Below are 27,624 nucleotides of genomic sequence, written 5' to 3'. Positions count from 1 at the left end.
CAGCTATTCTTACAGCGCCGTGTTCAGAAAGTCAATACAATGGCTTCCAGTGGCAGTGGGAGCACGATGTCCCTCAGCCGCTCCGTCCTCCTCGTCACCGCGGCCTCCTCCTCACTGTTGCCGGCTCCAAGTGGTGGCCTGCTTTCCCGCTCACGATCCGACCTCTGGCCGCCATGCCCAGCTCCCCTCCTCCCAGTCGGACTGCGAGCTTCCCGCCATGGAGCTGTGGCCGACGTGCTGCAGCGGGACGTCGAAGAGCAATCTAGTTCGTCCCACTCCCCCCGCTCTTTCCCCATATCCCTGCATTTTTTTCTCCAACTATTCACCAATTCCCTTTTGAAGGCTACTATTGAATCTGTATCCACCACCCTATCAGGCAGCGGATTCCAAATCCTAACCACTTGTTGCATAAAAAAGTTTTCCCTCATGTCGCCTCTGGATCTGTTGCCAATCACTTTAAATGTGTGTCCTTCTGCTTATTGACCCTTCAGCTTCTCTATCTAAACCCTTCATGCAGACACGGTGGCATAGTGGTTAGCACTGTTGCCTCACAGCACCAGGGACCAGGGTTCAAATCCGGCCTTGGGCGACTGTCTGTGTGGAGTTTGCACATTCTCCCCGTGTTTGCGTGGGTTTCCTCCGGGTGCTCCGGTTTCCTCCCACAGTCCAAAGATGTGCGGGTTAGGTTGATTGGCTATGATAAATTGACCCTTAGTGTTAGGGGGATTGACTACATGGGGTTACAGGGATCGGGTGGGATATGTGTTGGTGTAGGGGTTACGGGGATCGGGTGGGATATGTGTCGGTGCAGGCTCGATGGGCCGAAATGGCCTCTATCTGCACTGTGGGGTTTCTGTGATGACTTTAAACACAACAAGTGACCTTGAAGGGGTTATGAGGAGTCTGATTCTAATGATTACACAGATGGTGAAAGCAAGTAGGGCATTGAACCACGGCCCGCTTTGATCTTACAGGAAAACGCTCTACCACTGAGCTGTAGCATTCGCTGATGAGCTTTGCTCTTGCTTTGGGCTCCAGTTTTGTTGCAACAACCCAAGGGGTTGGTGAGTTTCACTTTCCTGTAATGTACGTGGTTACGTGAAGAACTGGAGCCCGGAACTGGCCGCGTTGCTGCTCTTTCACAAACCCAGGGCTGGTGTTCGGGTAAGATCTCGGGGTCCTCCTTCCCCCTCCCCCCTCGACTCATTAATAGTGAACAAGATGGCAGAAATGTTGATTTTCTTTAGTATTTCGCGTCTTTTATTTATTAAGAACGTAATATATACGCGAGAAAAATACGGAAGCTCAAGGGACATCTTTCCAATTCCACACTAGTTATTCGGAAAGATAATGAACTCTTTTAATTTTACATCTTGGGGGTCTTGTGTTGTGCAGCAAATTGGCGAATTTTATTTTGGGGGGAAAAAGCAATGCGACGCGATGATAGTTTTAATTTCTTTACCAAAGAATCGAAAGTGAAAGTGTTGATGAGGGTTACATTAATATAATCTTTTATAACGTGCATGCATTTGAAAATTAGTTAGAAATTAACATGCTTCTGTATTTTTATAGTGTATGCGATCTTCAGCTTTTGTTTTCCTTTGTATTTCATTGTTAAAATGGAGCATTCTCTTTAAAGTGTAAACTTTTACAAACACGGTCGTTTTTTTAGGCCTCAGCATCCTCCCCGGCCCCTCCTCTATTCCCCCAATCCTCTATTCCCCCAATACTAGTGTACATTAGGTATTTATTTTCTTATTCCCTTTGATCACATACATCACAGTATAAAAATATCCCCCCGTCACATGGCTTTTTGTAAAACCACATAGAATAATATGTACCATTATTACTATGAGACAATGTCTACTTCATGGAGAAGATGATACTGTCAATACTGTGGGGGCAAAAGTGTTCACACCATGGTAAAGTTATTTGGCATTAGTTGCATTGCCATTGTTTCTGGGTAGAGTACAGCGTGCAGTGGTTTTCTTATGTTTGAATGTAATAGGAATTATTGGTACTGTGCAATAGTCCTTGTGTCCTGTGTTTTTGGAGAACATTTGGAAGCCAAGTTTATCCTGATTTAAAAAAGTGTAAATTCAAGGCCTATTAATATTAAGCAGTGCAAGATACAAATCAAATTTTAAAATCAAGATTAATATTTAATGGAAGCAGCTGTGTAATTATCCAGCGGTCCCGCTGAAACTCCACTCTAGTCTTTCAACATCCAGTGCATTTCACAGAGACCCTGTCCTCTCCCGGAGTCTTTCCTTTGATTCAGTGTAGTACCCAGCTGTCCGGCAAGGAACTTGCAAAACGTGGTTATAGGGGGATAGATAGAATTTCATGTTGCTCCAGGCTGAGTTGCTCAGGTCCCCCAAACACTAGTACAGTTTTCAGGCTCAAGCAGCTTGGATTAGAATATTTAAAATCTCCATTCATGTGACAGAAACTGGTAGCTGCAATTTGTGTAGAATCCGCTAATCACTGACGATTTCAAGTAACTAAGCAGTCACAAGATTTACTGCTGTAGAAGCTCTGGATGAATCACAGGCCCGGGGCAGTATCAATGACGAGAGTTCGTCACACTGGCCAGAGTTCCCGCGATGGCTAAGTGTCTGTCTGCGGTGTGACACTAAACCATAAGGCCTAGGATGGACCCAAGTTTGATCCCTGGTCTCTGCTGAGTTAGCTGATTACAATTTGGCCACTGTATTTGGCCTCAATGCCCATAGACTAGGAAGCAAAAGAGAATCACAGATGGAGAATGACCACATGAGGGGAGGTATACTCTTCTTAGGCAGTCTCTCTGGAACCGAGGATGACTTGCTTCCACATTAAAAATGAGTTCTCAGGTGACTGATGAGTCCAATGCGGGACCTACCGTCTCTGTCACAGGTGGGGCAGACGGTGGTTGAAGGGGCGGGTGGGTGGGGTGCTTGGGTTGACGTGCGCTCCTTCCGCTGTTTGCGCTTGGCTTCCGCTTGCTCCCGGCGAAGAGACTCAAGGTGTTCGGCGCCTTCCCGGATGCTTCTCCTCGACTTTGTGCGGTCTTGGGCCAGGGATTCCCAGGTGTCGGTGGGGATGTTGCACTTTTTCAAGGAGGCTTTGAGGGTGTCCTTCAAGCGTTTCCTCTGCCCACCTGGGGCTCTCTTGCCGTGTCGGAGCTCCGAGTAGAGCGCTTGTTTTGGGAGTCTCGTATCGGGTATACGGACGATGTGACCCGTCCATCGGAGCTGATCGAGTGTGGTCAAAGCTTCGATGCTGGGGATGTTGGCCTGAGTGAGAACACTGCCGTTGGTGCGCCTATCCTGGTTGCTGGCTCACATGGAGCTGTACTCCAGCAAAGAAACAGGAGAAAATTGCGGGGGGGGGGGGGCGGAATGTTGGTGAAAACATCAACGTGACTATAAAGTGGGTGATTTGCTTTATTCCTATACCCACTTTCACAACAACAACAACTTATATATTTATATAGTACCTTTTAAAGTAATAAAACGTCCCAACAATAGCAAACAGAGCAAAATATAATCTATGGTCTATACTCGGATCCTCAGTGGCGTCAGCACATTGGAGTTATTTCCTGGAGGAATTAATGTGAATCTTTATTTTTTTGTAACAGGTTTACAATCTTGAGGCTGCATAAATTTCATCATGGAATCCACACATGCCAGTTTCGAACCGGTGAGTCAATAGTTGGAAAAAAAAAACCTGTGTATTGTAGCGAAAGGGACACTATTTTCCTGAGCACAAATGTCTGATAAGCCCTGGAGTGAGTGAGCATGCACAGATGCAACAGGTGAGCTGCCCATGATTTTTGTCACAGTGACAAGAGAACATAGGAACAGGAGGAGGCCACTCAGTCCTTCGAGCCTGTTCCGCCATTCAATGAGATCTTGGCTGATCTGCACCACAACTCCATTTACCTGCCTTTGCTCCATATCCCTGATACCCTTACCGAACAAAAATCTTATCAATCTGAATCTTGAAAATTTCAATTCACCCAGCATCCACCGTATTTTGGGGGAGCGAGTTCCAGTTTTCCATTGCATTTTGTGTGAAAAAGTGCTTCCTGATTTCACTCCGAAATGGCCTCGTTCTGATTTTAAGATTATGCCTTCTTATTCAGGATCCCCCTACCAGAGGAAATAGTTTCACTGTATCTACCCAATCAAATCCCTTTATCATTTTAAACACCTTGGCCCACATATTCCGATCCCTACGGGTGTGTACGGGCTGTGTACACGCCCGTAGGGACATTGGAAATGCCGGTTTCAGGCATGCGAAGTGCATGCGTTGAAAAACGGTATTTCCGATCTGTCAAGAATGCTCTTGACAGATCGGACGCCTGCCCTGGAGAAGGCCCTCTGCGGGTGGAGAGTTCCGCTTTTCTGCAGAACCTCCGCCCGCTGAAAACCCTTAGAAATCTTATGCTTAATCAGTATAAGATTTGAGAAAGTAAAAAAAAAAAAAAAAATTTTTTCCCACTCATTTATAATTTTAAAATACTTTTTAAAAAGGTACGTTTATTTTCAGCCCTGTAAAAAACTTTAATTTTTTCAAAAAATTACATTTTTGTTTAAAATATTTAATTTCTTGTAATTTTAACTCATTTTAAAAACGTGATGGTTTTTAAAAAAATTTATGTAATGTTTTACTGTGTTTTTGGGGTGATCTCCATTCATACATTTGACAGGTCTATCTGTCAAGTGTATGAAGGGAGATTCCCTTCTCCTATTGGCTCCCCATGGCCCTCGTGATCCCGGGGACGCTTGTGAACCGCCTGCGCCCCTGGGATACGTGGGCCTTGCGCACTTGGAGTTGGAGAGGCCCAGGATCGGAACTATACACACCTTGGGAGCCCTCAGGTAAGTACGTAGATTTTTCCCAGATCGGAGGCCTCCGCACGCAGGAAGCCTCCGATCGGAAAATACGGCCCCTTGATTAGATCATCCCTCAAGATTCTAAACTCAAGGGAATACAAACCAAGTTTATGCAACCTATTCTCAGAAATTAACCCTTTAAGCCCTGGTATAATTCTAGTGAATCGGCGCGGTACCCCTTCCAAGGCCAATATACCTTTCCTCAGATGCAGTGCCCAAAACTTGACGCAGTAACTCAGCATAGACTAGAGATCATCTACAAGTGATGTATTCCATTTAGTTTGACATGATAACATGGGCCTGGAATTTGCGGTCAACGGCGAAGCGAAGGCGTTCGCTGCCGGCCCCGAAGTACACTTCGCACAAGGATCTCGCGATCCCTGTGCCGAGAACTTCAGGGTTTCCGACATTCAAATCAATGAAGTATAGTGGGAGTCCCATAGTGCGAGCTGCTGTGATGTCAACAAGCTGTCTGAGCAGCCAATCAAAATGCAGAATTCACACAGACAGCGAACAAGGAAGTAAGTAAGCTCTTAAAATTCTAAGGCCTAGAAATTCAGTTGGCTGCGCCACCCGTTAGCGCCTTAAGAGGGCGCTAAGTGGGTCGCAAGCCACTGGCCACGCCTCCCGCTAAATTCAGCGGGACGCTAGTGGTGGCGCTAGCCGTTAGCGCTGCGCTGCTACCGATGACGTCATCGGTGTGCGCAGCGCCACGCTGATGCCCCGGCTGCGATATTTAGAAGCGGCCCCTGATTTAACGCCGGACGCTATGTGCGACCGGTTCAGGGGGGCCTACCTGCGGCGGTGGAGGCGCAAATTAAAGGAGAGGTGCCGGGCAGCCATTTTTGTTGCTGGCTGCCTGCCAGCACACCTCTGCGCTGCCGTCCCCGGCCTCCTGAACCCACCGCCCCGCGGAGTGCCGGTTGCGTTCCAAGAGCCCGGCACTTCTCCTCGGTGCCGGGCTCTTTTGCTGGCACTCGCGATCCTCGGGGGCCCAGCTGGGCCCCAGATCGCGCTGCACAAGGCCCCTCACCTTTAAGTAGGGGATGAAGGCCTGCAGTACCGCAGCGCGGCATGCTGCAGCGTGTGGCGCTGCGGCACGTTGCGCAACGATATTCAGTTGCAGCACCCCAAGAGGGATGCGGGGCGCTTCCCTTTGGGACGCTCCAACTGAATTTACTGCGGGCGGCCGCGAATGCTTCCGGGGCGCTACTTTTAGCGCCCTGGCGAGGCTGGCGCCCCAACGGGGCTATAGTGAATTTCTAGGCCTAACTTTTTAAAAATGTGAGTGAGGGCAAAACAAAGATTGGGGCTCTCACATGGGGAGAAGGCAGACCTGAACTAAAGATGGACAAACTTTAAAAAAAAAAGTTTCTTAAAAATTTTAATTTTAATTAAAATCTACAAATTTCACACTGCACAAAATTTAAATTAGTTTTCCAGGCCCTTAACATTGTTTAGCAGTAATAACGCTGTCAAAACCCCAGTTACACCGAATCATTTGGGTCTAACTTTTAGTGGGGAATTTAACAGCGAACTTACTGCGGAAGAGCCGAAGTTTTTGGCAGTTTCCCTGATTTGAGAGATTACACAGATTGCCGGCTCTGCTGGCGGGGGGGGGGGGGGGTGGCGGCGGACAGTTCAGCCTGTTTTGGAGCAGTCAATGACAGACCCCAACTTCAGGATTTCCGCATGCGCCAAATCCCGATGTTGCGGTCAGTTTCAAAGGTGGAATGGCGGCGAATGTTGCATTTGTGAAGAAACACAAAGTGCTAGAAATGCACAGCAGGATGTTCAGCATTGAATGGGCAAGATAGAAAGAGACTGAAATACACATTAAATTTATATAGCACCTTATCACCTCCTCAAAACATCCAACAGCACTTCACAAATTAATTTTAAAGTGTAAACGTTCTTGTTATGTAGGCATACACAGCTTCCAGTTTGCACACAGCAAGCTCCCACAAACAGCAATGAGATGAATGACCAGATAACCTGTTTTTGGTGGTGTTGTTGAAGGAGGAATGTTGGTCAAGGCACCAGGAGAACTCATGATACCAAACTGTTCAGTGAAAATACGTTCCACGATTTCTTATTAAACTTATTAATTTTTTGCAACACTTTAAATGGATTTTGTATTTAAATTAATTGGAATACAACCTTAGAATACCCAGGATGCAATTGCTTTGTACATGGGTCATGAGATTTTATCCAATTAAACTGTATTTGGAATCATTTCTTGAGAACTCTATAAAATAATTAGCAAGAAAAAAAATTCAGGAAGCAATTTTTTTCTTTTCATTGTGCAAAAAAGAAAGACTTGCATTTCTATAGCGCCTTTCACAGGCACCGGATGTCCCAAAGCGCTTTACAGCCAATGAAGTACTTCTTTGAAGTGTAGTCACAGTTGTAATGTAGGAAACATGGCAGCCAAATTGCGCTCAGCAAATCCCCACAAACAGCAACGTGATAATGGCCAGATAATCTGTTTTGGTGATGTTGATTGAGGGATAAATATTGGTCAGGACACCGGGGATAACTCCCCTGCTCTTCTTCGAAATATTGCCAAGGGATCTTTTACGTCCACCTGAGAGAGCAGACGGAGCCTCGGTTTAGCATCTCATCCGAAAGACGGCACCTCCGACAGTGCAGCTCTCCCTCGGCACTGCACTGGAGTGTCAGACTAGATTTTAGTGCTCAAGTCTCTGGAGTGGGACTTGAACCCACAACCTTCTGAAGGAGAATCAGATTTTGAATCTGCAGATTGTTTGTTTAGTTTTGTGAATGTACCTTGGGATCTTTTACATTACTGTACATCCACCTGAGCAAGTAAGGGCCTCAATTTAGTGGAATATGCAAAAGACAACTCGTCTGACAATGTAGCACTCACTGCCTCAATACTGCATAGAGATATCAGCCTAATTTGAAGGCCGAGTCCCAAGTGGGACTTGAACTCATAAACCTCTGAGGCAGGGGTTAGAGTGCGATCAACTAAGCCAAACTGACAGTTTTGTAAGAGATTAATGTTTCAAATGGGACCCTTCATGTGTGTCTGTTTCTTTTTACAGGGCATCCTCAATAGACACCTGAACCCGGATTTGTTGCTGGATGATGCCTCACAGCTGAAAATAATCAGACGGGAAATAGAAAACTGCAAGGTCAGATTAAAGTGAAATTTTAAAGTAAAAGTTTGCATTTTTTTAATCGTCACAAGTAGGAATTCCTCTGAGTGCTGTGTATTGCAGCATCGTAAAGTGTTTGAGGTGTGTTCAGTCTTTCTAGTAAAACCACAAATGCACTTTCATAAATGCATTTATAATGTTGTTATGGATCGCAGACAGTTAACATGCAGGGTGCAGCAAGCAATTAGGAACGCAAATGGATGTTGGCCTTTATTGCAAGAGGGTTGGAGTATAAGAGTAAGGAAGTCTTGGTGCAATTATAGAGGGTTTTGTTGAGACCACACCTGGAGTACTGTGTACGGTTTTCTCTCTTTACCTAAGGAAGGTTATACTCACCTTAGAAGGGGTACAACAGAGGTTCACTACATGAAGTTAGCCACTTTGGTAGAAAAAAAAGAAAGGCAGAGTATTTCCTAAATGGTGAAAGATTGGGGAATGCAGATGCTCAAAGGGACCTGGGTGTCCTTGTACATGAGTCACTGAAAGTGAATGTGCAGGCGCAGCAAGCCATTAGGAAGGCAAATGGTATGCTGGCTTTCATTACAAGAGGATTTGAGTACAGGAGTAAAGAAGTCTTACTCCAATTATATAGGGCCTTGGTGAGATCACACCTGGAGTACTGTGTACAATTTTGGTCTCCTTACCTCAGGAAGGATATACTTGCCATAGAGGGAGTGCAACAAAGGTTCACGAGATTGATTCCTGGGATGGCGGGACTATCGTATGAGAAGAGATTGAGTAAACTAGGCCTGTATTCTCTTGAATTCAGAAGAATGAGAGGGGATCTCATTGAAGCATACAAAATTATTACAGGGCTTGATAGGGTGGATGCTGGGAGAATGTTTCCCTTGGCTGGAGAGTCTAGAACCAGGGGCCACAGCCTCAGGATAAAGGGTAGGCCATTCAGGACTGAGGTGAGAAGAAATTTCTTCACACAGAGGGTGGTGAATCTTTGGAATTCTCTACCCCAGAGGGCTGTGAAGGCTCAATCATTGGGTATATTCAAAACAGAAGTCGATAGATTTCTGACTAGTAAGGGCATCAAGGGATATGGTGATAGGGCCGGTGAATGGAGTTGAGGCAGAAGATCAGCCATGATCTCATTGAATGGCGGAGCAGGCTCGAAGGGCCGAATGGCCTACTCCTGCTCTTATTTCTTATGTTCTTATGTACATTGATTCCTGGGATGAGAGGGCTGTCCCACAAGGAGAGATTGAGTAGAATGGGCCAATATTCTCTTGAGTTTAGAAGAATGAGAGGTGATCTCATTGAAATGTATAAAATTCTTAGAGGGCTTGACAGGGTAGATGCTGAGAGGCTGTTTCCCCTGGCTGGGGAGTCTAGAACCAGGGGTCACAGTCTCAGAATAAGGGGTCGGCCATTTAGGACTGCGATGAGGAGAAATTTCTTCACTCGGAGGGTGGTGAATCTTTGGTATTCTCTACCCCAGAGGACTGTGGATATTCAGTCGTTGAGTATATTCAAGACTGAGATCAAAGATTTTTGGACATTAAGGGAATCCAAAGGCTATGGGGATAGAGCTGGAAAGTGGAGTTGAGATAGAAGATCAGCCATGATCTCATTGAATGGCGGAGCAGGCTCGAGGGGCCGAATGGCCTACTCCTGCTCTTATTTCTTATGTTCTTGTGTTACTCAAAGTGACGTGTTCTGACAGGAATGATCATTTGGAGGGGGGGGGGGGGGATTAACTAATTAAAGAAGATGGAGCTTGAATTCTACTTTTTAATATTTTTCTTATGGTGAATTTCATCTTGGATTCTGAAGCTCAATGAAAATTGGGCTGAGACCAAACTAGAAGGGACAGTTAAGTCTGAAAGGCAGCTCAGGAACTACAAAATGTGTTCGACAGAATATTTAAGTCATGGCCCAATGCCAGATGAAAAAAATGAGCGACGTAAGTATTGTAGTTCCCCGGTTTCTGCCTCCTTCCTTTCTTAAATAATGGAGTGACATTTGCCATTTTCCAATCCAATTGGAGCAACAAGTTGATGGTGGAGTTATGTAATAAAGGATTTTTTTTTGTCTTACCAGGCCCTTTATCAGTCTCTGCAAAAAGACAAGGTTGAATTGGAAAGAGCCAAGTGTGAACTAGAAAATCTAGCCACAGAATATAACATCCGGATTGAAAGACTTTACAAAAGTATCGAGGATGAGAAATCAGAAAGAGAGATTCAGGATTTAAACTTTCAGGTTAGCAATTTTGTGGTTTGGATTTATTTTTATTTATGACTGTTTGTTTATATTTTATGGACTAGAAAACCATGTCAGTTTAATTTTTAATCTGTTGACGCAATAAAGTTTCCAACTTGTGTGATTCACCTGAGTCCTGTGATTTGCACGAGCTGTATTAATGATCAGGACACAATAACATGTGGAAACTTCCTGCATGAATCCCGAACATTCAAAAGAATTCCACAAGTGGTGGACTTGTGGGTGAATCATTTTCTCTTGGTGAAGCAGCAGGAAGAGCTGTTTTTAAAAAATAAACAAAAATGGACATTTTTGTCTGGATGCTTACAACAACAACAATTGCATTTATATAGCGCCTTTAACATAGTAAGACGTCCCAAGGTGCTTCATGGGAGCGTTATCAAACAAAATTTGACACCGAGCCACATAGCGGGATATTAGGGCAGAGCTTGGTCAAAGAGGTAAGTTTTAAGGAGCATCTTAAAGGAGGAGAGAGAGAGGTAGAGAAGCGGAGAAGTTTAGGGAGGGAATTCCAGAGCTTCGGGTCCAGGCAGCTGAAGGCACGGCCGCCAATGATGGAGCAATTAAAATCAGGGATGCACAAGAGGCCAGAATTGGAGGAGCGCAGATATTTCGAAGGGGTGTAGGGTTGGAGGAGATTACAGAGATAGGGAGGGGCGAGGCCATGAAGGGATTTGAAAACAAGAATGAGAATTTTAAAATCGAGGCGTTGCTTAACCGGGAACCAATGTAGGTCAGCGAGCACACTTTAGTTGGGGAGTTTAGTGGCTAGGAAATATGGTAACATCTGTACACAGTGATGTCATATTACCTCACTTGCATGTAGCAATACAGGTTAAATGAATAATGAAGCATGAGGCCAAACAGTGGCCTTCTTGAATATTCATCCAAAGAAAAGGTAGAAATTCCCTGGATGACAAAAGAGATCGAGAGTAAGATGAAGCAGAAAAAGGGAGCGTATGACAGATGTCAGGTTGAGAATACAAGTGAGAACCAGGCTGAATATAGAAAGTTCAGAAGGGAAGTGAAAAAGGAAATAAGAGGGGCAAAGAGAGAGTATATGAGAATAAATTGGCTGCTAACATAAAAGGGAATCCGAAAGTCATCTTATAGGCATATAAATAGTAAACAGGTAGTAAGAGGAGGGGTGGGGCCGATTAGGGACCAAAATGGAGACAGAGGGCATGGCTGAAGTACTAAATGAGTACTTTGCCTCTGTCTTCACCAAGGAAGAAGATGCTGCCAAAGTCATAGTGAAAGAGGAGGTAGTTGAGATACTGGATGGGATAAAAATTGATAAGGAGGAGGTACTAGAAAGGCTGGCTGTACTTAAAGTAGATAAGTCACCAGGACTGGATGGGATACATCCTAGGATGCTGAAGGAAGTAAAGGTGGAAATTGCAGAGGTACTGGGATAATCTTCCAATCCTCCTTGGATACGGGGCTGATGCCAGAGGACTGGAGAATTGCAAATGTTACACCCTTGTTCAAAAAAGAGTGTAAGGATAAACTCAGCAACTACAGGCCAGTCAAATTAACCACGGTAGTAGGGAAGCTTTTAGAAACGATAATCCAGGACAAAATGAACAGTCACTTGGACAATTGTGGATTAATTAAGGAAAGCCAGCATGGATTTGTTAAAGGCAAATCGTGTTTAACTAACTTGATTGAGTTTTTTGATGAGGTAACAGAGAGGGTTGATGAGGGCAATGCAGTTGATGTGGTGTACATGGACTTCCAAAAGGCATTTGATAAAGTGCCACATAATAGGCTTGCCAGCAAAGTTGAAACCCATGGAATAAAAGAGACAGTGGCAGCATGGATACGAAATTGGCTAAGTGACAGGAAACAGAGAGTAGTGGTGAACGGTTGTTTCTCGGACTGCAGGAAGGTATACAGTGGCGTTCCCCAGGGGTTGGTACTAGGACCACTGCTTTTTTTGATATATATTAATGACTTAGACTTGGGTGTACAGGGCACAATTTCAAAATTTGCAGATGACACAAAACTTGGAAGTATAGTGAACAGTGAGGAGGATAGTGATGGACTTCAAGAAGACATAGACAGGCTGGTGGAATGGGCGGACACGTGGCAGATGAAATTTAACGCAGAAAATTGCAAAGTGATACATTTTGGTAGAAATAATGAAGAGAGGAAATATAAACTAAAGGGTACAATTCTAAAGGGGGTACATGAACAGAGAGACCTGGGGGTATGTGTGAAAAAATTGTTGAAGGTGGCAGGGCAGGTTGAGAAAGCAGTTAAAAAAGCATACGGGATCCTGGACTTTATAAATAGAGGCATAGAGTACAAAAGCAAGGAAGTTATGATGAACCTTTATAAAACACAGGTTCTGCCTCAATTGGAGTATTGTGTCCAATTCTGGGCACCGCACTTTAGGAAGGATGTGAAGGCCTTAGAGAGGGTGCAGAAAAGATTTACAAGAATGGTTCCATGGATGAGGGACTTCAGTTACATGGATAGACTGGAGAAGCTGGGGTTGTTCTCCTTGGGGCAGAGAAGGTTGAGAGGAGATTTGATAGAGGTGTTCAAAATCATGAGGGGTCTAGACAGAGTAGATAGAGAAACTGTTCCCATTGGCGGAAGGGTCGAGAACCAGAGGACACAGATTTAAAATGATTGGCAGAAGAACCAAAGGCGACATGAGGAAAAACTTTTTTACTCAGCGAGTGGTTAGGATCTGGAATGCACTGCCTGAAAGGGTGGTGGAGGCAGATTCAATCATGGCTTTCAAAAGGGAGTTGGATAAGTACCTGAGCAAAAAAATTTGCAGGGCTACAGAGAAAGGGCGGGGAGTGGGACTAGCTGAAGTGCTCTTGCAGAGAGCTGGCACGGGCTCAACGGGCCGAATGACCTCCTTCTGTGCTGTAACCATTCTGTGATTCTAAATGACTGTTGACTACATTACCTACAAACGCTTGTATTCCAATGATATTCTTCTGTCCCCTATTTTCTTGGAGGCATTACCTTGGTTTTTTTTTAATGGGTTAATACCGCATCAGAAGAGCAGGCAGAGAAACACTACAGCTGTTAGTGTGTGCTGACTCTCTGCATGCATTCAAGAGGGAGCTGGACTGGTTCTTGACGGAGTCAGAGATCGCGTCATATAGAAGGTAAGTGGATTAACAGATAACGAATGCTCAGTCCATGTGATATCCTGGAATTGTTTCGATTGCCTGAGGGGGTCATAGAGGAATTTGTCCAGAGGCTTTATTGGCCCTGGGTTTTTCTGTTTTTCTTTGCCTTTCCCAGGAGATTACACGGCTGCGGCGGGGGAGGGGGGGGGGGGCGCGGAGGTGGCTGAATCTAATAGAAGTGTTCAAGACTGTGCAAAGGTTTGGAGTGATAAGTAAGCAGTGTCTAGTCATGATGGTCTGGCCATCATGCGTGTGAGGCAGGTTTGATGGACCAGCGGGCCTTTTCTTGCCCGTCATTTTTGTTTGTTCGTATGTATGTGTGTTAAATGCTAATATCATCAACAGTAATTTCTAAGCCGATATGCTTTTGAAAAGGAAATTAAACTTTTTTTTGAACCTTTCAGTTGCTGATCTTCCGATTGGAACAGCTACCTTGGTCTTGTTTCTAAGGGTTGGGTCGACATATTGGGATTACTCTCCGAACCCTTATACTTGTTACTTTCAGTGGAATAAAAAAGCTCAGTTCTCAGAAAACACAGGACCTGTCTGTAGGGAGATCTCCACCATACGTAGCTCTTGTTTAGAATGTGCACTACCTAAATGAATCATGAATCTGGAGCTCATTACAAGCGCCTGCCTTGTGCTGCAAACAATCTCAATGATTTCAGCATTTTTATCAATCTGTGTGTGTTCTTCTGCAGCAACAAGTGGATGAAGCAGTGAAAGAGAATGAGACTATTCTAAAGGAGCATGACGATACAAAGGAGGAGTTAGCAAACCTTGAGAAGGAAGAAGCAGAGCTGCAGGAGCAGTTCAAGGTGAGGTGGCAATATTGTTCTGTTAGGTGTTCAAAGGCTTGAGAGAAAACAGGCCAGAAGCGATTGTAATCTGGGTTCACTATCGTTTAATGTTCAGAATCAGTTGTACTGCGCTGGCTCACTTGGGATAATGACCCTAGACATCTCTCTGCTGGAGACTGCACTGGGGGAAGTTATATCATCACCTGCTGATGAATAGCTGCCAGAGCCTGTGTAAATATGCTGTACCATTGAGCTCTCTAGACCTGACGTTAGTTGCTTCCACATTGAAAAGCTCTTGCCAACTCATTCCTGTTGAACAGAGTTGAAAATTTTAAAGTGTCAAGGTAAGGAACCTGAATCTAAATCCAGCAGGATGTTCCCAAAAAGACAATCACACCCTAGTATTATCCCATAGGGATCATCTGCTAATGCACACATATTCTTGTAGATAGATTGGGAGATGAGTCATCCAACCTCTTTAGAGTCAATTGCAAAGTGGTATATGCGGATGCTTGGGAGTGTATGCTGTGTCACAGAGGTATAGTGCTAGAATTGGGCAGGATTCTTTGACCTATTCTTTATTTCCACTTGTTGGTGATTCAGTAACAAGGGGTCAAAAACTAAACTAAGAAGTATACAGGAGCAGTTTAGAAGGATTTTTTTCACAAAAACGATTATTAGAATTTGGAATTCTTTACCACAGGTAACTATTGAAGCCAAGTCGTTCACAGCATTTAAGAAGAAACAGATAAACACTTGAAGATCGTCTACTCCTGATGATTTGAATTTTTTAAGGGCGGCTAAAAACATTGAATTGTCCAATAATTTGAATTAAGCAACATAAATAACATACAAATGGTAATTCAGTGCATAAAAAATTAATCATCAGATAATTTGCATTAAGCTACTTTGAATGAAGAGGAGTGGACTTTATCAAAGAATAGAGAAATGGGATTAGAGTAGATAGCTCTGGTGAGGGAACTAGCATCAGCACAAATGGCCTCCTTTTATACCAACATTTCTGCCAAATCTAATATTGCCAAAGCTGATATTCCCAATTTCCTCACATGGGACGATTCTAGCACTGGCTGTGCCATCCCATTCGAATGCCAAGGACTGATAGATTCAAACAGTGGTAAGAGAGGGTCTCGTCTGCCAAAGGATTACCGCTTAGCAGCTGAACAGCACTGACAGGGGCCCGTGAGCAGGTTGTTTGGCCACCCTGTGGCTGGCGACTTGCGAGAAAATAAAACGTGGCAATAGTAAGGGAAAAGGAAACGGCAGAGCATGGGAATTGTCCAGGGGGAAGGCCATATGTGGAAGATTGAGAGTGAGTTTTGTGGTGAAATAGTTTGTAGAGAAGGAATTGTCCAGGGGGAGTGTCACTCAAAAGGCGTACTCATGCTCCATCTTGTATAAAAGGAATAACTGTCTTATATAGTTGCGGATAATACTTCTGACAGATACCCTATTAACAACAGTCTGGCCAGTAGTAACCATTTAATATCAGACAGTATGCCTTAATAGTCTACAGTCCACATCTTAGTGCTAATATATGTTTACACAAATTCTACTTATTTGTTTCCCCAAGTCAAACACATTCATTTTCCGGCTTTCTTGAAATCCCTGCAGGTTTCTTCCTGTATGCCTCAGAAACAATGGATTTTTACTGGCAAGGTACTGGAAGATCACAAACCAGCAGTAAAATTTGACGTAAAGCCAAGCATTCGGTATCCAGTTAGAGGGGGATGTGCACTGATCACATTCGATGATGAAGAAGGTAAAACGCAATCCATCATCAGTAAGAAAGTGGAAAAGCGATCAATTGGTACTGAATGTCTACCTATACTACTTGTACAGGAAACTTTTTTTTATCCGGGACCGACGTGGTGCCGGTTCGTCAACAATTCTGGATAACCGAACGCTATAGTAAAAGATACGGAGCTCAGAGCTCCGAATAAAGCAACACGCCCTGTAGCAACAGCTTCAAAACAATCGGCACAAGTTGCAAGCGTCTCTGTAGCTTAGCAACAGCTTCAGCTACACCTTTGCACAGCAACAAATGGAGTAAAAAAAGTAACTAAAAGTTAAAAAAAAGTTACCTGAACCGACTCCTGAATTTTGCCGGTGGATAGAGCGTTCCGGTTATTTAGGGGCCGGTTAATCGAAAGTTTCCTGTACTAGGATCCCAGTGACCAAAGTTCAAAGATTATTGGCTTTAAATACTGAATGGTTCTGTTGGGATGCGTATACCTGTAACCATTAGAATGCCGGCCAAACCTCCCCTAAGGTTACCCCCTGCCCTAGCCCTGAACTCTTTCTCCAGTTTCTCTCCGATCTCCCCTCATGACCTCTCCGCGCTCATCTTGTCCATGAGACCCACTTCCTGCTCCCTCGACCCTATTCCCACCAAACTGCTGACCACCCAACTTCCTTTTCTGGCTCCCATGTTAGCTGACATTGTTAATGGTTCTGTCTCCTCAGGTACTGTCCCCCTCTCCTTCAAATCTGCTGTCATCACCCCTCTCTTTAAAAAAAAAAAAAAAACAACCCTTGACCTGTCCGTCCTTGCAAACTACCGCCCCATCTCCAACTTCCCTTTTCGCTCCAAAGTCCTTGAACATGTTGTCACCACCCAAATCCGTGCCCATCTTTCCTGGAACTCCATGTTTGAATCCCTCCAATCAGGTATTCACCCCTGCCACAGTACCGAAATAGCTCTCATCAAAGTCACAAATGACATCCTTTGTGACTGTGATAAAGGTAAACTATCCCTTCTCATCCTTCTCGACTTGTCTGCAGCCTTTGACACGGTTGACCACTTCCATCCTCCTCCAACTCCTCTCCACCGTCGTCCAGCTGGGTGGGACTGCACTCACCTGGTTCCATTTTTATCTATCTAATCGTACCCAGAGAATCACCTGCAATGACTTCTCTTCCCGCTCCCGCATCGTTACCTCTGGTGTCCCCCAAGGATCTATCCTTGCCCCCCTTCTATTTCTCATCTACCTGCTGCACCTTGGCAACAACATCCGAAAACACAGCGTCAGTTTCCATATGTACGCTGACGACACCCAGCTCTATCTCACTACCACTTCTCTTGACCACTCCACAGTCTCAGACTGCTTGTCTGACATCCAGTACTGGATGAACAGAAATTTTCTCCAATTGCATATGGGGAAGACCGTATTGTTTTCGGTCCCTGCCACAAATTCCGTTCCCTAGCCACTGACTCCATCCCTCTCCCTAACATCTGTCTGAGGCTGAACCACATTGTTCGCAACCTTGGTGTCATATTTGACCCTGAAATGAGCTTCCAACCAGACATCCGCAGCATAACTAAGACCGCCTACTTCCACCTCTGCAACATTGCCCGTCTCTGCCCCGCCTCAGCTCTTCTTCCTTACCTCTAGATTTGACTATTCCAACACACTCCTGGCAGGCCTCCCACATTCTACCCTATGAAATCTTGAGGTGATCCAAAACTCGGCTGCCCGTGTCCTAACTCATACCAAGTCCCATTCACCCATCACCCCTGTGCTCACTGACCTACATCGGCTCCCGGTTAAGCAATGCCTCGATTTCAAAATTCTCATCCTTGTTTTCCAATCCCTCCATGGCCTCACCCCTCCCTATCTCTGTAATCTCCTTCAGCCCCACAACCCCCCCGAGATATCGGCGCTCCTCTATGACGTAAGAAAACTACTAGGCACTTGGTCTAAGCGTTAAACAAAACTTTAATCAACTGTTTTACAACATGGAGGTCTAGTTGTGTCCTTCACTAGTTCCTGTTAAGAATGTCCTGCGCAAGCTGGGCTCGTGCCCGAGTATTTATACTCTCCCTGGACAGTGCCACCCGTAGGCTGCTCAGTATTATTTCATAAGTCTTTCTTTCATGAATGACTGATTCATGTCACTCTATTTCTGCCCTTTTGAGCAAACCTGATTTTAACCGCTCAACCATTGGTGGCTGTGCCTTCTGTTGCCTAGGCCATAAGCTCTGGAATTCCCTCCTTAAACCTCTCCGCCTCTTTCCTCCTTTAAGACGCTCCTTAAAACCTACCTCTTCGACCAAGCTTTTGGTCACCTGCCCTAATTTTGCCTTGTGTGGCTCGGTATCAAATGTTTGTCTTGTAACACTCCTGTGAAGCACCTTGGGACGTTTTACTACTTTACAGGTGCTATATAAATACAAGTAGTTGTTGTTGCAAGGATTAATGGGCAATGTTCCCTTTAAGCTGCGTGGCCGCGCAGTGCTCTGCTTGTCCCGTGCAGCTGGTGAGACAGTTTTTAAATAGAAAAACCGCGCATTCACGGAATTTTGAATGGCCTGCGCATCATGTTAAAGAGGCCGTGCGGGTCAAAATAAAAATTAGCGAGAACATTGTTGATAGAGTGTTTGAGTTAGTCATAGGTTCCTGGTTTCAGTTATATTTAGTGTTCCTGTTTGACATAGAAAAGATTAAGGGGTAAAACATTGGTTATGGCCCGTTTTTGGGCGCATAACCAATGTTGCGTAGCCAGTGCGCGCCCCCAACCAGGATAGCTTATGGCTCGCCAGGAATTGGGCCTCAGGCCGCATTGTAATCACTTGGGCGAGTTGTTGGCACTTGTCGTGCCTCCGGAGCCAGCTCTCCCATTGTAAAGGTTTCAATTTCAGGCCGACTGTCTTGCCGGCAGCGGCCCCAAGGTATGTCCTGGGAGGGGAGTGAAAGGACAAAGGGAGAGGGTTCGATCGCGGGCTGGCAGCGATCCTCGGGTGTGCTCTGGAGCCAGGAGGAGCAGAGGAATAAAGCTTAAGTTTCTGGTGGCAGCTGCTGCGTAGGTCACAGTGACCCCTGAAGGATCGTGAGCAGAGCGGCCCCGGGGCCAGCTCTGCTCATCCCCGACCAATTTATTTGTTAGGCCCCTCATTTACATATGTAAGAATATAAGAAATAGGAGCAGGAATAGGCCACTTGGCCCCTCGAGCCTGTTCTGCCATTCAATAAGATCATGGCCACTTCCCTGCACTATCCCCATAACCCTTCACTCCCTTATCTTGCAAAAATCTGTCTATCTCCACCTTAAATGTATTTAATGACCCAGCCTCCACAGCTCTCTGGGGCAGAGAATTCCACAAATTTACGACCCTCTGAGAGAAAAAATTCCTCCTCATCTCAGTTCTAAAAGAGTGACCCTTTCTTCTGAAACTATGCCCCCGAGTTCTAGATTTCCCCACGAGGGGAAACATCCTCTCTGCATCTACCCTGTCGAGCCCCCTCAGTATCTTATGTGTTTCAATAAGATCACCTCTCATTCTTCTAAATTCCAATGAGTATAGGCCCAACCTGCTCAACCTTTCGTCATAAGCCAAACCCCTTGACATGAATCAGTTATTCATGAAAGAAAGACTTATGAAATAATACTGAGTGGCCTGCAGGTGGCGCTGTCCAGGGAGAGTATAAATACTCGGGCACGGGCCCAGCTTGCGCAGGACATTCTTAACAGGAACTAGTGAAGGACACAATTAGACCTCCATGTTGTAAAACAGTTGATTAAAGCTTTGTTTAACACTTAGACCAAGTGCCTAGTAGTTTTCTTATGTCACCCCTCATCTCTGGAATTAACCGAGTGAACCTTCTCTGAACTGCCTCTAATGCAGGGCCTATCGCTTGCTGCCAACAAGCGCCACGGGTGCCTGAGCAGCCACCTATGAAAATGAGCTGGTGCCCATACCCTTGGCACTGATCGGGGGCGGGGCGTTGCACCCTGAAATTGGCCCTCGTTGCGCTCTTTGTGCTCCTGTAAAAGGGGCGCAACAAGATCCAAGTTCTACCCCATAAGATCTCCAAATTCGACAGCCTGTCAAAACACTGACTACTGCATTACTCCTTTATCGTTACGTTCCGCCAGTAGGTGCCACTAAGAAATGAAAATATTATATCATGCATTAATAAATCATGTGCAAAACATCTAGAAGATGTGTCTCAGAGCATTAGCTGTGAATGCATCCAAAGTTAACACACTTCTTTGTTGGTCCTGAATTTTATGAACCAATATGGCTGTATCAGTACAAGTCTTGGGCCTAGAAATTCGGTTGGTAGCGCCAGCGATTAGCACCTAATGAGTCCGAAATGTGGGGCGTTACCCAATGTTCGGGCGGGCGCAATGAAGATAGCGACACCTCCCATATTGACTATACATTTAGCGCCTGCGCTAACTGTTAGCGCACGCTTGCGTGCGCAGGCAGATCATGACGTCATTTCAGTGTGCAACGCCTTTTTGGCGCCCCTGACCGGATATTCGGTGGTGCCCCGAACCTTTCCGCCTAGCGCTATTAGTGACAGTTCGATGGAACGTTCCCAGGCCCTTCTCGGAGTCGGGGGGGCGCTATTTAAAGGGGACAGCTCTAGTATAAAAGCTGCAGCCACTTGGCCTGTTCATTGTGATCATTGCTGCAGAGAGTTGGTGAGCTACTGTTGAGCAGATTTTTTTGGATTTAGCCTTCAAATACTTGGGACCTTCAGACCTGTCCGGAGCAGTTGGAGCGCTACACATTACAGCGTGTTGCCCGACTGGCATCGGAATGGGAGCTGCTTTGGAGGGGAACGTCCTCATGGCCGGACACTTTGAAGGGGCACAGAGACGGTGGGAGAGAGGGCCGGGATTGGCCAGAAGGAGGAGGGGTAATGGAGGTCGGCCAATCCGAAGATACGCTGCGAGGGTATTCAGGCAGCAGGTGTCATACCTTGCCATGTCGGAGGAGCAGTGTGTGCGAAGGCTCCGATTCGGTAAGGAGGTTGTGACTGAGCTGTGCCACCTGCTTGTTGAGGATCTGCAGCCGCGTCTACGGTGCAGGACCTCTCTGTCGGTGGCCGTCAAAGTGACTGTTGCCCTCAATTTTTACGCCAGCGGATCCTTTCAGTCAGCCACTGGGGACATTGCGAATATATCTCAGTTTGCAGTGCATTGTTGCATCCGGCAAGTGACAGCTGCCCTTTATAGAAGAAGGCGTCAAATCATCACCTTCCCTCTGACCCTGGAGAAGCAGGCGGAGCGCACGCAGGGCTTCGCTGCTATTGCGGACTTCCCCATGGTGCAGGGGGCGATTGATTGCACACACGTGGCTTTGCGGGCGCCATTACTGAATCCTGAGGACTTCCGCAACCACAAGGGGTTCCACTCCCTCAATGTCCAGCTGGTCTGTGACCACCGCCAAATGATCATGGCAGTCAACGCGCAATTCCCTGGGAGCAGCCACGATGCGTTCATCCTGCGGCAGACCTCAGTTTCTGAACTTTTTGAGGGGCCGGCTCACCCACGAGGCTGGCTTCTTGGTGACAAGGGCTATCCTCTCTGCCCATGGCTCATGACCCCACTCCGTTTGCCTGCCACCCCGGCAGAAGAGCTGTACAACAGCAGCCATCAGGCGACCAGGAACATTGTGGAGCTCACTATTGGTGTGCTCAAACAGTGTTTCCGCTGTCTGGACCATTCGGGGGGAGCCCTGCAGTACTCGCTGGAGCAAGTGGGTCGCATCGTCGTCGTCTGCTGCATGCTCCACAACTTGGCCATTCGACGAACCCAGCCAATGCCAGCTGTCCCTCAAGGTCCAGCAGAGCAGGCGGACGAGGAGGAGGAGGAGGAGGAGGAGGAAGAGCAGGCGGACGAGGAGGCGGAGGAGGAGCATGCGGACGAGGAGGAGGAGGAGGAGGAGGAAGATGGGAGGGCTCCTGAAACTGGAAGGGCCGTCCGTCAGAGGCTCATAAGAACTCGGTTCGAGGCCCCTCTGACGGAATGAGGGGTGTCAATCGTCCTGCGCACTTCGGATCGTTCAAAGCCTCTGAAGGCCACCATGACTGTAAATAGTTACGAGTACCATTGTAAATTAAAACTTTTCTTGTCAAAAACGTCCTTCCTTCCAGCATAACAACGTCATGTCAACAGAAACCATAACTAACAAAATAACAGTTAACTCTTTGGCAAAGCCGCAAAACTAAACAAACCATTTCCAACAATCACAACAGGTGAGGGAGTCCTTGAATTTGGCCAAAGAAACGTCTCAGCACCTCCCTCTACTGCTGGCCCCTTGGTGGAGACCGACTTCTCTTTCATGGTCGGCCCCTTCCCTCCCTGCTGCTCCTACGTAATTGAACCCCAGTGGCGGTGTCAAGGCTGGGGGACGCCTGCTGACTGTCTGGAAGCGCAGAAGCTCCTGAGGGACGGCCTGGACGAGCTCTGGGCTTGGAGGGTGCGGAGGCTGGCTGCTTGATCTGGCCATGGCTGGAAGCAGTCTACACTGCAGGTGGTGGCAGCTGCACTGCAGACGTTGCAGCGGTGGCATGAGCAATGGTCACCTGCCGAGAGAGGACACCTGCACCATGGTCGGGCGACACACGGGCTCTCTGAGGGGACCGGCTCGGCTCATCCGTCACAATCGACTGCTTTACTGATTCCTGGCCTCGTGTGGTACTGGAAGGGCCCGGGGTGATCCTAGCTGATGCAGATAGGGTGGCAGCAGTGAGAGTTCGCGTTGCCTCAATCTGGGTGTTGATGAGGTCAGCAAGTGACTGCGTGGCAGCAGTGAGGACCTGTGTGGCAGGTGCCAGTGCTTCGGAGAAGCCCTGGACAGTTCTTTCCATTGCTTCGGACAAGGCCGGAGCAGTCCGTTCCACTGCCTCGGACAAGCCCTGGACAGACCTTTCCAGGGATTGTCCGAAGCTCTGAACAGTCCTTTCCATAGCGGCCTCGAAGCCCTGGACAATCCTCTCCATTGCTGCCCCGAATCCCTGGACAGTCCTCTCCATTGCAGCGTCAAAGTCCAGCACACTCTTTGCCAGTGTTTCTATCGACTGAGGCATCCTCCCCACTGCAGCCATAAGCTCCGTGTGCCTGAGCCGGGCCTGGGTGCTCATTTCAGCCAGACTACGCACCTCCTCTGCACTCTGTGCAGCAGTCATCGCTCCCTGCCTTGCCCTCCGGGGAGCCGGCGCCCGAACTTGCCTACCCCCCTCGCGTAGCTGCAGGCCGCTTGTTCCGGCAACTGGCTCCTCATCAGAGCCTCCCCCCCCCCCCCCCCCCCCCCAATCCAGGGAGCTACTATCCCCAGTCTGCAGATGTGTAGGCTCCCCTGAGGCTGGAACGGATGGTCCGGCTTCCTACTGATCCTCGCCTCCGGAGGCACTGGCACTGGCAGCTTCAGGGCGCGGATCCCGAGCTGGTGATGCAGCATCTGAAAGCAGGGAGGTGGAAGAGTGGCTTTAGTAAAAGGACAGGTTGGCGGCAAGGCATGCCAGATTGCGGCAAGGCTCTGACATGGCTCCACAATGATTGTAAAGTGTTTTAATAAGTTTTACTTACCTTTACTTTCTCCTGCTGGCTTCCTTCCTTCAGTTCTCGGGAGTTTCTCAGTTCACCGGCACAGAAAGCAGAATGGCCGCTGAAATGTCAAAAGCTGCAGCGTTCTGCTTTCTGGTCTGGAGAGATCTCTAACTGAGTCTGAGTAGAAGGACTCAAGTTAGAAGACAGATTCAGTGTTTGACAGCTTCACAGAGCTGTCAAACGCTGATTTTCATCTGTCAAAAGCTCTTGACAGATGAAATGGCAATCACTGCAATCACTGACGTCACCAGTAACCAGGTGTCCCTTAATTGGCCTGTTGAGCCCGCTGGGCGGGCTTAGCGAGGTTAATCAAGGGAAAATCGCGTGGGTTGGCCACAAGTCTAAGGATAAGGGGTAAGCCATTTAGGACAGAAATGAGGAATTTCTTCACCCAGAGAGTGGAATTCTCTACCACAGAAGGCAGTAGAGGCTAATTCATTAATTATATTCAAGAAGGAGTTGGATATATTTCTTGAGGCTAAAGGGATCAAGGGGTATGGGGAGAAAGCAGGGACAGGGTACTGAATTTGGATGATCAGCCATGATCGCATTGAATGGCGGAGCAGGCTCGAGGGGCCGAATGGCCTGCTCCTGCTCCTATCTTCTATGTTTCTATGAAAGCATGTTGGCGGGGGGACCAAGTGGAAGGAGACAGCTGTAAAAGGTGAGAACCTTACCATCGCTGTCGACAATGGGGTCGGCAGCTGCAGTGGTAACAGGACCACTCAGACGTCCTCCAGGAATCTGGTGCACTCTCTCCTCGAGATCCGTGAGAGTGACCACTTGTGGAGGTCCGCCACCGGTTCGAAGCTGGTCCTTGCGGATCGTCGCCAGCTTGGACTGCAGGGGAAAGAAGGGGATGTTCTGTTACATGATGCCCTGAGTGATCATCTCATGGCCCCCATGGTGCAAGAGCCCTTACATGATGCCCTGAGTGATCATCTCATGGCCCCCATGGTGCAAGAGCCCTTACATGATGCCCTGAGTGATCATCTCATGGCCCCCATGGTGCAAGAGCCCTTACATGATGCCCTGAGTGATCATCTCATGGCCCCCATGGTGCAAGAGCCCTTACATGATGCCTTGAGTCAAATCTGCATGTGTGTGCCCAGAAAGGGCCATGGGTGCTTGCTGACAGATGGCCATTGGGACATCATGGCTACAGGGTGCGCGAAGTCCGGTGCAGATGGAGGGAATCAGAAGTTTGCATAAACAACACTCACCCTCACGACCCGAGTGAGGTCGTTGAATTTCTTTCTGCACTGAACAGGGCTCCTGGTCGCCATGCTGCTGGAGTTGACCCTCTGACAAACATCCCTCCAAGCTCGGCGGTACTCCTTTTGATTCGGCCTCCTGCCATTGTCAGGATAGAGAACATCTCGACGGCGCTCCACTGCGGACACCAACTGCTCCAGAGCCTCAGTGCTGAAGCGCTCTGCTCTCTGTCTCACCTTCTCCATCTTGACCAAGTTTTTTGCGCCAGAGAAGGGCGTGCGCCGATTCTGAGGCCTACAGGGCGATGAGTGTGGAAGCTGAGGCTGACTGACCCACCCCTTTAAGAGCCGGCCAGCGCCTGGAAGTCTCGTGGTTATCGGTAATTGAGATCACCTGCGCTGCGCCCGTCCGCGCCGATATTGGGTAGCGCCGGAAGTTTTGCGCCTTAGGAGGCCCGTGCAACGTCTGAATTTGCGCCTCAATCCCCTTTGGGGGCGATGCAACCCAATATCGCGCCAGGCGGCGATAAGTTTCGTCTGGCTATAAACTTTGCGCAGCGCCAGTTCTAATGCCTCAAGCGGGGCTATACCCAATTTCTAGGCCTGGGTGTTCTTCATTGTGTTATCTGGAATTACTTGTAAATAGTATTGGAAACATAAAACTGGTTAGTTAAGAATTTTTTCATTTGATTTTATTTTTATTGCAGTTGCTAGTAAGCTACTGGAAATGGAAGAGCATGTGATTGAACTAGGAGAGTGTCGAATTAAGATAAAAGCTCAACCCTTGAAGCTGCTGATGTTGGAAGAAATTGAAGTAAGGCTTAGTCTTGAATGGGATCTGTACAGTTAACCAATCACCTGCAGTTCTCATTGATCAGCCACTCGGGGGCACTGTGGCTGACTCACAGCAATGGAGCCCTGTACAGAAGAGCTTCAGTTGTTGTAAATGTGCCTTTTAGTTTTCTGGTTTAAAAAATTGACATTGGTGTCCTGTGTCAGGTCATATGTAATGTGTCGCTGTGTGTACACCGTGGCCGTAAACCAAGTCGCGAACGGCATTCCCTGTGACTGTGACCATGGCGCATTATTGCTCTTCAACCTCTCCACCTTTGACATGATCAAGCACAACATGCTCATCCAGTGCTTTAGTTCCATTCTCCAGATTGATGGGACTGCCCTCTCTCCCTTAGTTCCACGCTTGATATATCCAATCATAGCCAGAGCACCTTCAGCAATGGCTTCTTTTCCCAACCCCCCTGCCCTACTGCCTCCGAATTCCCCCAAGGGTCTATTCTTGATTCCCCCTCCTCTTCCTCATCTATATGTTACCTCTTGGTGACATCATCCACAGATAATAGGTCAGCTTTCACAAGTATGCTGATGGCACCCAGCTCTACTTCTTCATCACTTCTCTCGACCCCCTCCGCTGCCTCTGCTTTATCAGACTGCTTGTCTGACCGGTTCACTTTTTTGGTTCAACAGTTACAATGATGATGCCATCATACCACATATTACATAGAAGATAGGAGCAGGAGTAGGCCATTCGGCCCCTCAAGCCTGCTTCGCCATTCAATGACATCATGGCTTATAATCCAAATTCAGTACCCTGTCGCTGCTTTCTCCCCATATCCCTTGATCCCTTTAGCCTTAAGAAATATATCTAACTCCTTCTTGAATATATTTAATGAATTGGCCTCAACTGCCTTCTGTGGTAGAGAATTCCACAGGTTCACCACTCTCTGAGTGAAAAAGCTCCTCCTCATCTCTGTCCTAAATGGCTTACCCCTTATCCTTAGACTGTGACCCCTGGTTCTGGACTCCCCCGCCATCGGGAACATCCTTCCTGCATCTAGTCTGTCAAGTCCTGTTAGAATTTTATAAGTTTCAATGAGATCCCCTCTCATTCTTCTAAACTCTACCGAATATAAGCCTAATCGACCCAATCTCTCTTGGTACCTAATTCCTGCCATCCCAGGTATCAGTCTGGTGAATCTTTGCTGCAATCCCTCCATGGCAAGAACATCCTTCCTCAGATAAGGTGACCAAAACTGCACACAATACTCAAGGTGTGGTTACACCAAGGCCCTGTACAACTGCAGCAAGACATCCTTGCTCCTGTACTCGAATCCTCTCGCTATGAAGGCCAACGTACCATTTGCCTTCTTAACCGCCTGCTGCACCTGCATGCTTACCTTCAGCGACTGGTGCACAAGGACACCCAGGTCTCGTTGCACTTCCCCTTTTCCCAATCTATTGTCGTTCAGATAATAATCTGTCTTCCTGTTTATGCCACCGAAGTGGATAACCTCGCATTTATCCACATTATACTGCATCTGCCCAATCACCCAACCTGTCCAAATCATACTGGTGTTTCTCTGCATCCTCCTCACAGCACACACGCCCACCCAGCTTTGTGTCGTCTGCAAACTTGGAGATATTACATCTAGTTCCCTCGTCTAGATCATTAATATATATTGTGAATAGCTGGGGTCCTAGCACCGATCCCTGCGGTACCCCACTAGTCACTGCCTGCCATTCGGAAAAAGACCCGTTTATTCCAATTCATTGCTTCCTGTCTGCCAACCCGTTCTCTATCCAAGTCAGTACCTTACCCCCAATCCCATGTGCTTTAACTTTGTACGCCAATCTCTTATGCAGGACCTTATCGAAAGCCTTCTGAAAGTCCAAATACACCACATCCACTGGTTCTCTATTATCTATTCTACCAGTTACATCCTCAAAAAGTTCCAGTAGATTAGTCAAGCATGATTTACCTTTTGCAAATCCATGTT

General features: G+C 47.0%; 1 protein-coding gene across 2 annotated transcripts in view; it reads left to right on the top strand.

Annotated features, from left to right (window-relative positions):
* Positions 1-961: 961 nt before the first annotated feature.
* Positions 962-27,624, top strand: part of ifi35 (interferon-induced protein 35) — a 39,357-nt gene continuing 12,694 nt past the window's right edge. Inside the window, exons 1-7 of one of the 2 annotated variants that reach the window (XM_085966406.1) lie at positions 962-1,064; positions 3,623-3,684; positions 7,952-8,041; positions 10,118-10,276; positions 14,157-14,273; positions 15,888-16,035; positions 25,540-25,646. In XM_085966406.1, coding sequence (XP_085822532.1) covers positions 3,655-3,684; positions 7,952-8,041; positions 10,118-10,276; positions 14,157-14,273; positions 15,888-16,035; positions 25,540-25,646 — 651 coding nt within the window. In that variant the 5' untranslated portion in view covers positions 962-1,064; positions 3,623-3,654. The other variant, XM_085966405.1, reaches the window with a different exon arrangement.

Source organism: Somniosus microcephalus, chromosome 24 (assembly GCF_052327205.1).
Source record: "Somniosus microcephalus isolate GS21.2 chromosome 24, FLI_Smic_1.0, whole genome shotgun sequence".
NCBI classification, from domain to species: domain Eukaryota; kingdom Metazoa; phylum Chordata; class Chondrichthyes; order Squaliformes; family Somniosidae; genus Somniosus; species Somniosus microcephalus.
The sequence above is the reverse complement of the archived record's forward strand: the minus strand, read 5'-3'. Positions and strand labels throughout refer to the sequence as shown.